At 40.3% G+C, this 14,932-nt stretch overlaps 1 protein-coding gene across 8 annotated transcripts in view; it reads left to right on the top strand.

The window, feature by feature from the left end:
* NF2 (neurofibromin 2) overlaps positions 1-14,932 on the top strand; it is a 128,857-nt gene that overhangs the window by 67,689 nt on the left and 46,236 nt on the right. For all 8 annotated transcript variants that reach the window (XR_006354190.1, XR_006354191.1, XM_043978472.1 and 5 more), the window contains exons 5-8: positions 309-377; positions 1,517-1,599; positions 2,442-2,517; positions 12,919-13,053. Coding sequence is in view for 6 of the 8 variants with exons in the window: in XM_043978472.1 (XP_043834407.1) it covers positions 309-377; positions 1,517-1,599; positions 2,442-2,517; positions 12,919-13,053 (363 nt within the window). In the remaining 2 variants the exon portion in view is untranslated. The remainder of the gene's footprint in view (positions 1-308; positions 378-1,516; positions 1,600-2,441; positions 2,518-12,918; positions 13,054-14,932) is intronic.

Genomic DNA, 14,932 nt, shown 5'->3' with positions numbered 1-14,932 from the left:
TTAACAGGAAAAAACATGTTTTAGCAAAAACTGCTTTCTTTGAAAGTTAGAAAATAGGGTCATCATTTGTGTGCCGTCTCACATTCTGATTAGCACATCATGCAACCCTGTCCCTGTGGGATTTTGCAACTCAATTCATAGATAGGATCAGCTTTGTATTTTTAGTTAGGGATAACACACTAGTAACATTTAAATCTTGACTGTGATCATAATTGAAATGTTTTGAGAATACAGAAAGAGAAGAAGCTTATGTGGAAAGAAATGTCAGTCTTATGGTCTCTCATTTGCATGCTTTCCTTTTCCTGTAGTATGGTGACTATGACCCCTCTGTTCACAAGCGTGGGTTTTTGGCCCAGGAGGAGCTGCTTCCAAAAAGGGTAAGGAACAATACTTGTTTGGACGGGCCTTTTGGGGAAGCCTAGGCAGGTAAGAAAGCAAGCCAGAGGACTGGAAAAACCTTGGGAATTGAATGACAGAAACCTTTGAAGAGCTTGTAGGTATTTTTGATAAGTGTTGAGCACAGAACTTTGAGAATTGGGAATATTAAGTTTGGTGCCCATTGGGTTTTCTCCAAAGGCCAGGTGCTCTCAGTAAGCTTTTCATGTTGGTTTGGGGATCAGAGGAGTATCTTACTCAGTTCAGTGAGTATTGCTCCAAATACTGGTTGATTGAATCATGCAGAGGATTATCCTTTGGTCAGAGGATGAAGCAACCTGAATTTTGAGATTAGTCGAGTGGATTCAGGAGTAAGCTGTGAGAAGTTTAAATAAGACAAATTGGAAGGAGGGAAGAATTGTTTCTGAGAGTAATACTTTTATGGTTGCCGCTTCAGTTCACTGACAGCACGATCGCCCTTTGCTGCATCATGTGTAGTGGGTCTTCTCAGTCTGCACTGCTTAACATAGCATCTGGCCATCACCTGTTTATTTGTTGGCTTCCACTAGTGTTGAACAGATGAAGCCAACAAGTGTATGCACATGTTGAAATAAATCACATGTCCGGTCAGGTTTTTGATTGGTAGTGATCCTCTTTGACACCTGGACACCAGGAATTTCTTCCCCACCATTAGTTGATCTGTGATTTCATTCACATGGAGGACTCACTACATGAATGTAGATTGTACTTCCTTTTTGCCTTAACAGACAGTTTGATGAGTTGTAACCAAAAAAATCATCTTGTGATAAGCCTGGTGACGACCTTTTTGAACTTAGTTTATTTCTGGGATGACAGAGAGTCAATACTTTTCAAGCCTTTTCAGCTTGGTAGAACTTGGCAGAGCTTGCTGACCATGGATCGCCTTTGAGAATCTTGGCACTCCCTCCATGTTCCAAGGAGGCATGGGAGCTGGCCTTTTATGGGGGAATGGGCATTGGGTGTCTCTAAATGACAGGCTCCACTTTGCTTTTGGGCCTCTGAAGGGAGGAGAGTTCGGGGGGAAGGATCTTTCAGCTTTTTACTTTGCAGTCTGAAATGGGTGATGTGTATATGTACACATGCTTATTTGCTTTTTTTTTAGGTAATAAATCTGTATCAGATGACACAAGAGATGTGGGAGGAGAGAATCACCTCCTGGTATGCTGAGCATCGAGGCAGAGCAAGGTGAGCCTCCCAAAAGAAAGAATGTGATGGATTTCTCTGCTAGTCATTGGGGCACTGCTGGTTTCCCTGTTCAGTGAGTAAATAGCATCTGAGCCAACCTTCCTGGGCTGTAAATAACTTTTCTTATAAAGGCTCTTACATTGGACACAGGTAACACTATGCACTGAGCTACATGATGGAGCTCACGATGTTTGATTGTGACCATTTGGGACCTGACAGGGCAGCCAGCCCAGCAGAGAAGGAGCTCTCTCTGTGTAGCTTTTTTAGGTGTTTACCCTGGCTCCTGGAAGGAAGCAGACAGCTTGTGAAACATGAATTGGAATCTAGAAGAAGGGTCATCAGACAAGATTGTCTGGGACTAAAGCAAATGCTAATGTTTTCTTGTGGCTTCTTATCCTCAGGCAGGGGCCACTGAGCCTGCATTACTTAGGACAGCATCATTCTTGACCTGGGATGAAGTGTGAATTTTAAAAATCTGGGCTTCTCCCACTGAATCTAGGGTAAATAGGTGGAAGGTACCTGGGAGGCTGATTTCAATTCACTGTAACTTCACGAAGAGCTTCCTACAGCTAATTCTGCCCCAAACCTTGGTAAAGTGATTTATTCATCAGGGAACTTGTAGAGAGGATTCATATTTCAGCAGATAGTTGGATTAGACATTCTCTGAGGTCCCACCTGATTCTGAGAGAGTGACTTTATTTCCCAGTTAATGGGAGTGTAAAGTCTTTCTACATGCAGCCCAAATTTTTCTGAGGTCTTGCCTTTCTCAGTGAGTCTTGGCAGGATCATCCCCTCCTCTTCTCACTTAGCAGCTATCACATTGCTTTTCATTGTCCTCACAGAGATGAGGCTGAAATGGAATATTTGAAGATTGCACAGGACTTGGAGATGTATGGTGTGAACTACTTTGCAATTCGGGTGAGTTAATGCCATGTCTCCTTATTTGTGCCAAATAATCCAATCCAATCAACATTTACTAAGGTTTGTGACTGCCAGTCGCTGTCCTAAGCATGGTGGGGTTATAAAAGGAAGAAACGGTCTTTGCCCTCCAGTAGCTTACAATCTAAAGAGGGAGACAACACAGCAGGAATCAGGGGAAGGGAGAGGAACACCATGGGGTGGCCAGCCTGGGTCATCTTGTACTATGGAGTTGAAACAAGCCAGGAAGCAGAGCAGAGGAGCCGAGAGTCCAGTCTCTCTGTTCTCTATAAAGGAAGGCATTGAGAGGAGTTTAGTGCTCCACCCTCCAATTAGAAGGAAAAGGAAGCTGAAGGAGGTGATTCTTCAAGGCTTGAGGTGGTGAGTTTAGTTTATCCTGGGAAGGGCATCTTATTCCTTGGAGATGGAGACCAGAGGCTGACTGTGTGAGCATTCTAAGCAGCTGGTGGTACTATTAAGGTTATGGGGTCAGTGAGAATAGATGGAGGAGGAAGGGACGGGGAGAAAGCAGCATGAAAAAAGCCTGGGGTGCCTCCCCACCCCCAGGTGAGCAGAGTCCAACTTTTTACATAAAGTTCAGCATGAAGATATAGGCTGGAACAATGAGCAAAAGAAAGAAAGAAAGAAATTGGATATAAAAAGCTACTGTGGTGGCAGGGAAGAAGGCAACAATGTGAAAACAGTTACAACCAAAGCCTTAAAGAAAAAAAATGTTAATTGGACTCAAACCCAACATGAATTCCTGGAAGAGTTAAAGAAAATTATTAAGAGTGGTAGATGAAAAATTGGGAAAAGAAATGAGAATGTGCAAGAAAATTATGAAAAGAGAATTGACACCTTGGTAAAAGAGGGACAAAAAATACTGAAGAAAATAACATCTTAAAAAAACAGAATTGGGGGGCAACTAGGTGGCGCAGTGGATAAAGCACTGGCCCTGGACTCAGGAGGACCTGAGTTCAGATCTGGCCTCAGACACTTGACACATACTAGCTGTGTGACCCTGGGCAAATCACTTAACCCTCATTGTCCACCCCCACCCCCCCACAAAAAAAACCAAAAACTAAAAACAAATCGGAATTGGCCTAATGGTAAAAGAGGCACAGAAATTCACTGAAGAAAAAAATCCCTTAAAAAGTAGAATAGACCAAATGGAAAAAGAGGCACAAAAGCTCACTGAAGAAAATAATTCCTTAAAAATTAGAAAGAGGAAGAGCTTTTATAGTGGAAGGGAAAATGAGGAGATAGTAGGCAATGCTAGAACTTCACTCTCATTGGGATTGATTCAAAGAGGGAAGAATACATACTTACATAGGTATGTATGTGTGTGTATACACACACTTAGTTGGGTATAGAAATCTATCCTACCTAACAGAGAAATAAGGGAGGAAAAGAGATGGATAAACAAAAGAAAAAAGGATGGAGGAAAATAGATAGTATTCATAACTGTGAATGGGATGAACTCACCCATAAAATGAAAGTAGATAGTTAGAAGGGATTAGAAACTGGAATCCAATAATATGTTGTTTACAAGAGACTCACTTGAAACAGAAGGACACACACACACACAGTTAAAATAAAGGGCTGGAGCAGAATCTATTATGCTCCAGCTGAATTAAGAAAAGGCAGGGGTAGCAATTATGATCTCAGACAAAACAAAAGCTAAAACAGACCTAATTATAGAGATAATCAGGGAAACTACATTTTGTGAGAATGTACCATAGACAATGAAGTGAGATCAAAAATTTTTACAGAAAGTTTCTCTGATAAAGGCCTTATTTCTCAGCTATATATTGAGTATAGAACTGAGTCAAGTTTATGAAAATAAGAGTCATTTCCCAATTGATAAATGGTCAAATGAATAAGCATTTTTCAGAAGAAGAAATCAAAGCTACCTACAGTCATGAAAAAAAGCTCTAAATCACCGTTGATTTTTGCTGTTGTTCAAGTTGTTTAAGCCATGTCTGATTCTTCATGACCCCATTTGGGGTTTTCTTGGCCAAAATAATGGAGTGGTTTGCCTTTAACATGGAAGCTGCTACATCTTAAGTGATCCTACAGTATTTTGGCTCCACAGGATTTGAGCTGTTTCTTTCTGCCTGCTTGCAGTATTTTCTCTTTGAGCTAGGAGCTCTGGAATTTGAGTATAATTTTCTTTTTTAAAAATCATTTTATTTTTTGTTTTCCATACATGTAAGCATAGGTTTCAACATTCATTTTTGTTTGTCTTTTTGTGTGGCAATGAGGATTAAGTGACTTGCCCAGGGTCACACAGTGAGTAAGTGTCAAGTGTCTGAGGCTGGATTTGAACTCAGGTCCTTCTGAATCAATCTAAGGCTGGTGCTTTATCCACTGTGCCACCTAGCTTCCCCTTAATTTTATTATTTTTGTTTGTTTGCAGGGCAATGAGGGTTAAGTGACTTGCCCAGGGTCACGCAGCTAGTATCAATATTCATTTTTGTATGACTTTGAGTTCCAGATTTTTCTCCCTCCTTCTCTCCCCTCCCCCCTCCTGAAGCCAGCAAACAATGCAATATAGGTTATACATTATGATCATGTTAAACATTCCCACATTAGTCAATCTGCTTTCAGATTCCAGTTATATTCCTGGATGTAGAAAGCATTTTTCATCATGAGTCTTTTGGCATTCTCTTGGATCATTGTATTGCTGAGAAGAACTTAGTCTATCACAGTTGATCATCACACCATGTTATTGATGCTGTGTACAATGTTTTCTTGGTTCTGGTCATTTCACTCAGCATCAATTTCATGTAAGTCTTTCCAGGTTTTTCTGAAATCTGCCTGCTTGTCATTTCTTTTTTTTGGAATCATAAAAGTATGTTATTTTCCAGTTCCATGTAAAGATAGTTTTCAATATTTGTTTTTATAGATTTTCAGTTCCAAAATTTTCTCCTTTCCTCCCCCCCATCCCCAAGACAGAAAACAATCTGATATGTTATATATGTAAAATCACATATTTCTGCATTAGTCATGTTGTTAAAGAAGAATCAGAACACAAGGGAAAAACCTCAAAAAAGAAAAAAAACCAGAAAAAGTAGAAAGAGTATAGTTCATTCTCCATTCAGATTCCATAGTTCTTTTTTTCTGAATGTGGAGAGCATTTTCCATCTTGAGTCCCTTGGAATTGTCTTGGGTTATTGTATTGCTGAGAAGAGATGGGTCTGTCACAGTTAATCATCATACAATGTTGCTGTTACTGTGTACAATGTTTGTTCTCCTGGTTCTGTTCACTTCATTCAGCATCAATCCATTTAAGTCTTTCGAGGTTTTTCTGAAATCTGCCTGCTCATCATTTCCTATAGCACAATAGTATTCCATTATATTCATATACCACAACTTGTTCATCCATTCCCCAATTGATGGGCATTCCCCAGATTTCCAGTGCTTTGCCACCACAACGAGAGCTGCTATAAATATTTTATACATGTGGGTCCTTTTCTCTTTTTTATGATCTCTTTGGGATACAGACCTAGTAGTGATATTAGTGTCAAAGGTGAGTATAATATTCTTGTAGGTTTTCATTTTGTGATCTTTTTCAGGAGATGATTGGTAGATTCCTTCAATTTCTATTTTACCCTCTGGATCTAAGACATTGGAGCAGTTTTCCTTGATAATTTCTTGAAATATGATGTTAGCATTTTTATAGCTAGTACTTCTCATAAAGGTTTCATTTCTAAAATATATCAGGAACTAAATCAAATTTATAAGAATCCAAGTCATTCCCCAATTGAGAAATGGTCAAAGGATATGAACAGGCAGTTTTCTGATGAAGAAATCAAAGTTATGTAAAGAATTAATTGTTGGGCAGCTAGATGGCGCAGTAGATAGGGCACTGGCCCTGGAGTCAGGAGTACCTGAGTTCAAATCTGGCCTCAGACACTTAACACTTACTAGCTGTGTGACCCTGGGCAAGTCACTTAACCTCAATTGCCTCACTTAAAAAAAAATTAATTGTTATTTGAGGTTTTTATGCCTCAGTACGCACTGACTTGGGGCTCTGCAAACTGCATGGTGCTCCACCCACTGGTTGTAGCCGTTGCCATGGCGCTGGCACCTCAAGTCATCACCACTCAAGGATGCCTATATGGGCCTGGCAAAATTATAATGATTGGAAGCCTAGAGAGGGCAGTCATGTGACTGTCAGAGTGGCCATCCAATTGGCTGGGGGCTGTGGGGTTTCTGGCATTGGGATTGGGGGAGGAGAATTCGCCATTCTAGCTGGATGCTGGAAGGCAACAGGATCTCTGCTGTGTATTCTCAGCTGATTCCTGGGCAGTGGTATTTCTTCAGGTTGTATAATTTCCCTTTCCCCATTTTATTTCCTTTCCCTTGATCCTACCAATCCTATTTGTGGGTTTGTTGTTTTTTTTTTTAAGTTTGTTCTTGTTAAAATAAATCCTATTCTGTTTTGAGGGAGGCTGCCGGTCTCCTTCCTTGCCCCAATATTGTGGCGAACTGCTTAGCTAACACTCCCCAATTAAAAATTGGTCCCCACAGTTATCTATTGCCATAGGAAAAAATGCTCTAAATTCCTATTGATTAGAGAAATGCAAATTAAAACAACTCTTGAGGTACCACCTGACACCTATCAGATTGGCTAATATGACAAAAAAGGAAAATAATAAATGTTGGAGAAGCTGTGGAAAAATTGGAACACTAGTGCATGGTTGGTGGAGCTGTGAACTGATCCAACCATTCTAGAGAGCAATTTGGAACTATGCCCAAAGGGCTATAAAGCTGTGCATACCCTTTGACCCATAAATACCGCTATTAGGTCTTTTTCCCAGGGAGATCATGGAAAAGGGAAAAGGACCCACATGTACAAAAAGATTTATATCTGCTCTTTTTGTGGTGGCAAGGAATTGGAAATCAAGGGGATGCCCATCAATTGGGGAATGGCTGAACAAGTTATGGTATATGAATGTAATGGAAAACTATTGAGCTATAATAAATGATGAGCAGGCAGATTTCAGAGAAACCTGGAAGCCCTTGCATGAACTCATGATGAGTGAGATGAGCAGAGCCAGGAAAACATTTGTATACAGTATCAACAACATTATGTGTGGATCAACTGCGAGAGAGTTGATTCTTCTCAGCAATTACAATGGTCCAAGGTAGTTCCAAAGGACTCATGATGGAAAATGCTCTCCAAATCCAGGGGGAAAAAAAAAAAAGAACTATGGGATCTAGATGCAGACTGAACCATACTATTTCCATTTTTCTTCTTGTTGTTTTTCTTTTTTGAAGTTTTTCCTTTTTGCTCTGATTCTTCTCTCATAACATGACTAATGTAGAAATATGTTTAATGTGATCGTACATATATAACCTATATCAAATTACTTGCTATCCTGGGGAGAGGGGAGCGAGGGAGAAAAATTTGAAACTAGAAATCTTATAAAAACAAATGTTGAAAACAATCTCTAAATGTAAATGGAAAATAATAAAATTTATATGAAAAAAAAAAGAAATTTGTTAGGCTCTTTTTTTTATCATCATGACTTTCAGAAAGCCCAATAATTCTTAAATTATTTCTCCTTGGTCTACTTTCCAGGTCAGTTGTTTTTCCAATGAGATATTTTTCATTTTCTTCTATTTTTTCATTTTTTTGACTTTGTTTTATTTTTTCTTGATGTCTCATGGAGTCTCGATATGTTCCATTTGCCCAATTCTCATTTTTAAGGAATTTTTATTCAGTGAATTTTTTTCTCTTTTATTTACCATTAGGCCAATTTTGTTTTTTAAGGTGTTATTTTCTTCACTATTTTTTTGTACCTCTTTTGCCAAACTTTCAATTCTCTTTTCATAATGTTCTTGCATCACTCTAATTTCTTTTCCCAGTTTTTCTTATACCATTCTTCACAGTTTTCTTTGAGGCTCTCTTTATAGCTGTTTTTATGTTATTATTTTATGAGTTTGGGTCTTGATTGTCCCTGCCACCATAGTAACTTTTTTATGATCAAGTTCTTTTTTGTTGTTTTCTCATTGTTCAAGCCTATGTTCAAGTTTTTGAACTTTATGTCAAAGTTAGGCTCTGCTTACCTCAGGGTGGGCAGGCTCTGTGCTAAGCTTCAGACTTTTTCATGCTGCTGTTTTCAGGGCAAGTTTGGATGAAATCTGTAAGTTTTCAGTGCTTCCATGGTGATGTTATCCTGGGAGATGTGTGGTCACTGATCTTCTGGTCTGAGCTCTGGTCTTTACCCAGGAAGGGCCCCTCTTCCCCTGCAGCTGCAAGTGCTAGTGCTCTTCTCGGTCCTGGAACTGACCAGGGGCCCTACTTCCTTAGTGACCATAAACATTCCTTTCTGCACTGGAACTAAACCCGGACCCCATCTCCCTTGTGACTAACCACAAATGCCCCATGAGACTCCCTGGAACTGAGACGCAGAATTGCTTGTGATCATTGAAGTTGCCAAATAACAACAGACCTTATACCCAAGGCCCCCAGGGTGTCTCCTTTCACCTATTTCTGAACAATTGCCCAACCCCCTTGCCATCCTCTGAACTGAGAGTTTCAGAAAGCTGCTGCTATCACTGTCACAGCCACCTCCAAAGCCTGTGGCTGGTGTTGTCACCACATATGTTCCTGGTTGGTTGGCCCTGACCCCGTTGTCAGACCTCTCCCCCCAACTTCCTGAGTTATCTTAGGCTGGAAAATGTCTCACATTGACCTCTTCTTGACTCTGCTGTTCCATAATTCAATTTGAGGCATTATTTTAAATTTCTTGCAGGGGAATATTTGGAGAGTTTGGCTGGGTTGCTATTCTACTCCACCATTTTGGAACTCTACCCCCAGACTACTACTATTACTATACTATTCTCTCTCTTCTTCCCCACCTCCATCATTGTGAAGGCAAATAATTTGATATAGGTTATACATGTACAGTCATGCAAAACATATTTCCATATTAGTCAGTTGTGAAAGAAAATACAACCTCCCTCAAAGAAAAGAAAAGAAAAATTTAAAAATATGCTTTGATGTGCGTTCAGACTCCATCATTTCTTTATCTGGAAGTGGATGGCATTTTTCAATATGAGTCCTTTGGAATTGTCTTCGATCATTGTATTGCTGAGAATAGCTGTCATTCCTAGTTGATCATCACACAATGTTGCTGTTGCTATGTACAATGTTCTCCTGGTTCTGCTCACTTCACTCAGCATCAGGTCATGTAAGTCTGTCCAGGTTTTCCTACTATTATTTTTTGAAATTCTAATGGCTATATGGTCCAATAAGAGGAATATGGTCTCTCTTGTTTTGTTAAAAACACCTGGAGCTATAAAAAATAGTGCAAACATGCCACTAACGTTTATTGTTAAAAGTTCTTTGTGATCAGACAGGAATTATGAACCTTAGACTGGTAGCATGTGCTTGCCCTCAGTGTTACAAGAAGAGGACATTCGGGGCGGCTAGGTGGTGCAGTGGATAAAGCACCAGCCCTGGATTCAGGAGTACCCGAGTTCAAATCTGGCCTCAGACACTTAACAATTACTAGCTGTGTGATATTGGGCAAGTCACTTAACCCCCATTGCCCCACCAAAAAAAAGAAAAAAAGAAGAGGACATTCATCTTTGCACAATAGGTAGATCATGATAATTGCTCATACTCATGTGGTGTTTTTCATGTTATCTGATCCTCCAGACAGCTCCAGAGGTAGCCAGAGCAAGTGTCATCCCAGTTGTACAGATGAGGACACTAGTGATTGTTTGAATTGGGACTGAATCACAGGCCTTCTCATGAAGTCCACTTCCCTTTCCACTCTGTCCTGCTTACCTTCTTTACAATTGCTGTACATTCTGAATAACTGCCTGTGTTCATGTGCTCATGAATCTGAGTTAGGTTTCTCTGTCATTGGTAAGTAGGCTAGTGGAGTGCTCTACCTTCCCTTGTTTCCTCTCAATGGAAACATCTTCTCCTGTAGAGAAAGATTTTTGGACTATGCCACAAGCACCATCTTAGTTTTGGAATGGGTTAGATTGGGGGCCCGCTAGGTGGCGAAGCAGATAAAGCATCGGCCGTGGATTCAGGAGGACTAGAGTTCAAATGCAGCCTCAGACACTTGACACTTACTAGCTGTGTGACCCTGGGCAAGTGAATTAACCTTCATTACCCCCCCCCCCACGCACACACAAATATTGGGTTAGATGGAGAATTCTGATTTCTAAATGCTAGAGCTTGTCAGGTGTATGATTACCTGTTTTAAAAAGAAATCAGTCAGGTTTTAGTTACAGTTCTTCCTTTTCTCCCCATACCCCCAGGTAAGGCTAACTTTATCTACTATTTAAGTTTTTATTATGCACTGATAGTGTGGTTTAATTACAATTTGAGTTTTTAGCAGTGAACTTCATTGTGCTATTTTAGTGTTGGTTTTTAAAATCTTTAAAAATTTTATTAAATTTAGTTTTAAAAGATGAACAAAAGTTCTGTTTTCTTTCCTTCCCTTTATTTGCCCCTCCACTGAAAAAGAAAAAGAAAACTCTTATAAAAATGTACATAGAAAAAGCAAAATGAATTCCTGCATTGTCTGTGTCCAAAAAATATTTGTCTCTCTGTCCTGAATCCATCACTTTTCTATAAGGAGAGATTGAATGCTTCATCATGAGTCATCTGAAATTGTGGTTGGTTGTTGAAATGATAAGAATTCTTATGTCTTTCATAGTTGTTTGTCTTTATGGTATTGTAAAATTCCTGGTTCTATTTAATTCACTCTAAATCAGTTCAAACAAGGTTTCCCCTTCATCACTTCTTACAGTATGATAGAATTCCATTATCTATTTATATACCATAATTTCTTCAGCTATCCTACAATCGCTGAGTATACCCTTAGCTTCCAGTTCTTTGCTCCTGCAAAAAGAGCTACTATAGGGCATCTAGGTGGTGCAGTGGATAGAGCAGTAGCCCTGGAGTCAGGAGGACCTGAGTTCAAATCTGGCCTCAGACACTTGACACTAGCTGTGTGACCCTGGGCAAGTTGACCCAATTGCCTCACCAAAAAAAAAAAAAGAGCTACTATAAATATTTTTGTATAAAAGGGTTCTTTTCCCTTTTTTTATCTCTCTGGGTCATAGACTGAGTAGTAGTGTCACTGGGTCAAAGGGTGTGCACAATTTAGTAATTCTTTGGGTATAGTTAGTGTAGAATAGCTATACCAATTCATATTTCCACCAGTGGTGCATCAATATAGCTGCTTTCCTAGGTTCCTCCAGCATCTGTTGTTTTCCTTTTTGTCAACCTTTCCATTCTGATAAGTATTACATAAGACTTCAAAAGTTTGCATTTTTCTAACTGTTAGTGATTTGAAGCATTTTTCCCCTATGGCTATAGAGAGTTTAACCATCATTTATGTTGGGGAATGGCTCTTATTTTTGTATATTTTGATCATTTTCTTATACAGGGTACCCCAGGAGTCTTAGCGACTAAGACCTTTGGGGTGCCTTTTATATTTTGGAAGCAATGAAGTCCTTGCTGCAGAGAAACTTGCTGCAAAGATTTTTTTCCACCCAGTACTTGTTACCTTTCTAATTTTACATGTATCAGTTACATTTTGTGTAATCAAATTAACGACTCTGTGATTCTTTCTGTTGCTTTAGTCATGAATGCTTCTCCCATCCATAGATCAGACGTCTCATTTTTCCTTGTTCCCTTAATTTAAGATATCATTCTCTATATCTATCCATTTGGAGTTTATCTTGGTATGTGCTGTAAGACATTGGTCTATATATCTAATTTCTGCTAGACCCATTTCCCTTTTTTCCCAGCAGTTTGTGTCATATAGTGAGTTCTTAGTCTAGTAGCTTAGGTCTTCAGGTTTATTTTAAGTGGCTTTTTTTGGATGTAAATAAATTAGCAGCATCTTAGATGCATCTCCTCTTTGGCCTGTGGATATTCTCTGAGCTAGCATTAGGAGTTACCTGTAGGGGGCAGGTAGGTGGTGCAGTGGATAAAGCACCAGCCCTGGATTCAGGAGGACCTGAGTTCAAATCTGGACTCAGATGCTTGACACTTAATAGCTGTATGACCCTGGGCAAGTCACTTCACCCTCATTGCCCTGGGGTGGGGGGTGGGGGCAGAGAAGAGTTACTTGGTACTCTCCTAGGGTACAGAGGTTTAACCATAATAGCACAGTCCACAGGGGTGTTTTGATGATAATACTACCAACATTTCTGTAGTACTTTAAGGTTTGCAAAACATTTTACATTTGTTTTCTTGGTGTCTCCTTGTGCCCTCCTCCAAAAAGCCGTAGCCCTGTCTGGGTTCACTAACTCCTGCATCTTCAGCTGGAACCAGTTGACATTTGCCAAATGTAACAGATTGTACAGATCTTTTAAGATGACTCTGACAGGGGCTCTTCTTTATTTGTTGTGCAGAATAAAAAGGGCACAGAACTGCTGCTCGGTGTGGACGCTCTGGGCCTCCACATATACGACCCTGAGAACAGACTGACCCCCAAAATCTCCTTCCCTTGGAATGAAATCCGGAACATCTCTTACAGCGACAAAGAGGTAGGGCACGACACCCTCAGTACCGGGGCCTACATAGAATGTTCTCATTGTCTCGCTTGCTGGAAGCTCCCTAGCCCAGATGCTTCCTCTTAGCACAGAATTCCTCAGTTCTGGAGCAGCAGCTTTTGTCTATTGGTCTTTGCATCCTCGACAGAGCAACCTTTGCTTCTTCTTTCCAAGAGAATCACCAAACCCCACTGCTTAGAAGGGTTTATAATGTACAATAGAAATGAGAATTCCTAATTAATGGATGGATTCTGAGCCTCATTAAAATGCCTTTTTGGATTTCAAGGCTGGGTAGTCAGGTGAGATCTAGACCTTACCGAGGGTCTTTCCTGTGCCGTCTTTTGTCATGTGCTCTGTGGGGTCGAACATGATTGTCATAATTCACAGTGGGCAGTCCTGGAAAGAATGTCAGACCTGGCTGGAATCAGGAAGAGTGGTACTTGCAGCAAGCAAAGACACTTCTGGCTGTGTGACTCCCAGCGAGTCACTCACTCTCTAAAATGGGGGTAAAAGAAAACTTGCAATATTGGCCTTCCAGTGTTCTTCTGGGGAAGAGGCTTTGTCTGCCTCAAAGCATTACAGAAAGGCAAATGATTCTTCTCTAGAGTCTTCCTTAAATGACCCTGTGAGGCAGGTCATACAAGGATCCCCATCCCCATTATACAGATGAGGAAATGGGTGCAGACGTGTTAAGATTTGTGTCCAAGGCAGTATAGGTCCGAACGGCGAGCCACAGGCTGCCCTGGCCCACAGCACTCTCAATTGGAAAATATGTAACACAATCAATACAAATACAACAAGGATCCTCAGCCTATGGTTTAGTGGTTAGGGTAGGTGACACTTAAGAGAATGAGAGGTAAAATTACACTGGGACTTTGGAGCCAACAGATGGGCTTGGATTTGAATCCTGCCTCTGAAACTTACTTGTTCTGTGTCTATGGGCTAGTTTATGTAGCCCAAAGAGTTTTCTCATCTGTACTAATGGGGACAATGGAGCTTGTGCTCTTGATTTCATGGGATTGGTTGGAGATGTCAGTTTTTGTTTAGTCATCCAGTTGTTTGTTTTGGTTTTTGGTTTTTTGTAGGACAGTGAAAGTCAAGTGACATGCCCAGGGCCACACAGTTAGTAGGTATCAAGTGTCTGAGGCCAGATTTGAACTCAGGTCCTCCTGAATCCAGGGCTGGTGCTTTATCCACTGCGCCACCTAGCTACCCCCCAGTCATCCAGTTGAGTCCAACTCTTTGTGACTCCATGGACCAAAGGAGTCACAGGAGATTTTCCTGGTAAAGATACTGGAGTGGTCTTCCACTTCCTTCTCAAGTTTTATGCAGTCAGGAGTTAAGTAACTTGCCCAGGGTCATACAGTTAGTAAATGTCTGAGATCAGATTTGAACTCTGGTCTCTCTGACTCCAGGCCCAGCACTTGATCCACTGAGCCATCTCTCTGCCCCTTTGTGGATATTAAAGCACTCTGTAAATATGAGTTTTCATCATTATAATCAGGCAGACTCTGTCCTTATGAAACTTAGAAACTAATAATGAAGAAAAAACTAGTACACCCTGAACAATTAGCACATAATTAAGTTTTAATGGCAGAAATGTATGGTTTCAGAATTTAAATCTCTTCCTGTAGGATGATGACCCAAATTTCTCAACTGTTGTAATTCATTCAACAAATATTTATTAAAAATGTTCTCTGATAATAACTGGCAATGAATTATAGAAAGTCTTGGATTTCACAAACCTTTATTAATATCCAAGGTATCATTTTAGACAATGGAGATAAAAAGACAAAAAAAGAGAGTCTCTCTCCCTAAAGTCCTTATACAGTGCAATAGGGAAGACAAGAGGGCCCACATGGGTCTCTATTGG

The sequence above is a fragment of the Dromiciops gliroides genome, chromosome 1, assembly GCF_019393635.1.
Source record: "Dromiciops gliroides isolate mDroGli1 chromosome 1, mDroGli1.pri, whole genome shotgun sequence".
NCBI lineage: Eukaryota > Metazoa > Chordata > Mammalia > Microbiotheria > Microbiotheriidae > Dromiciops > Dromiciops gliroides.
This window is presented reverse-complemented; position numbering and strand designations above follow the sequence as displayed.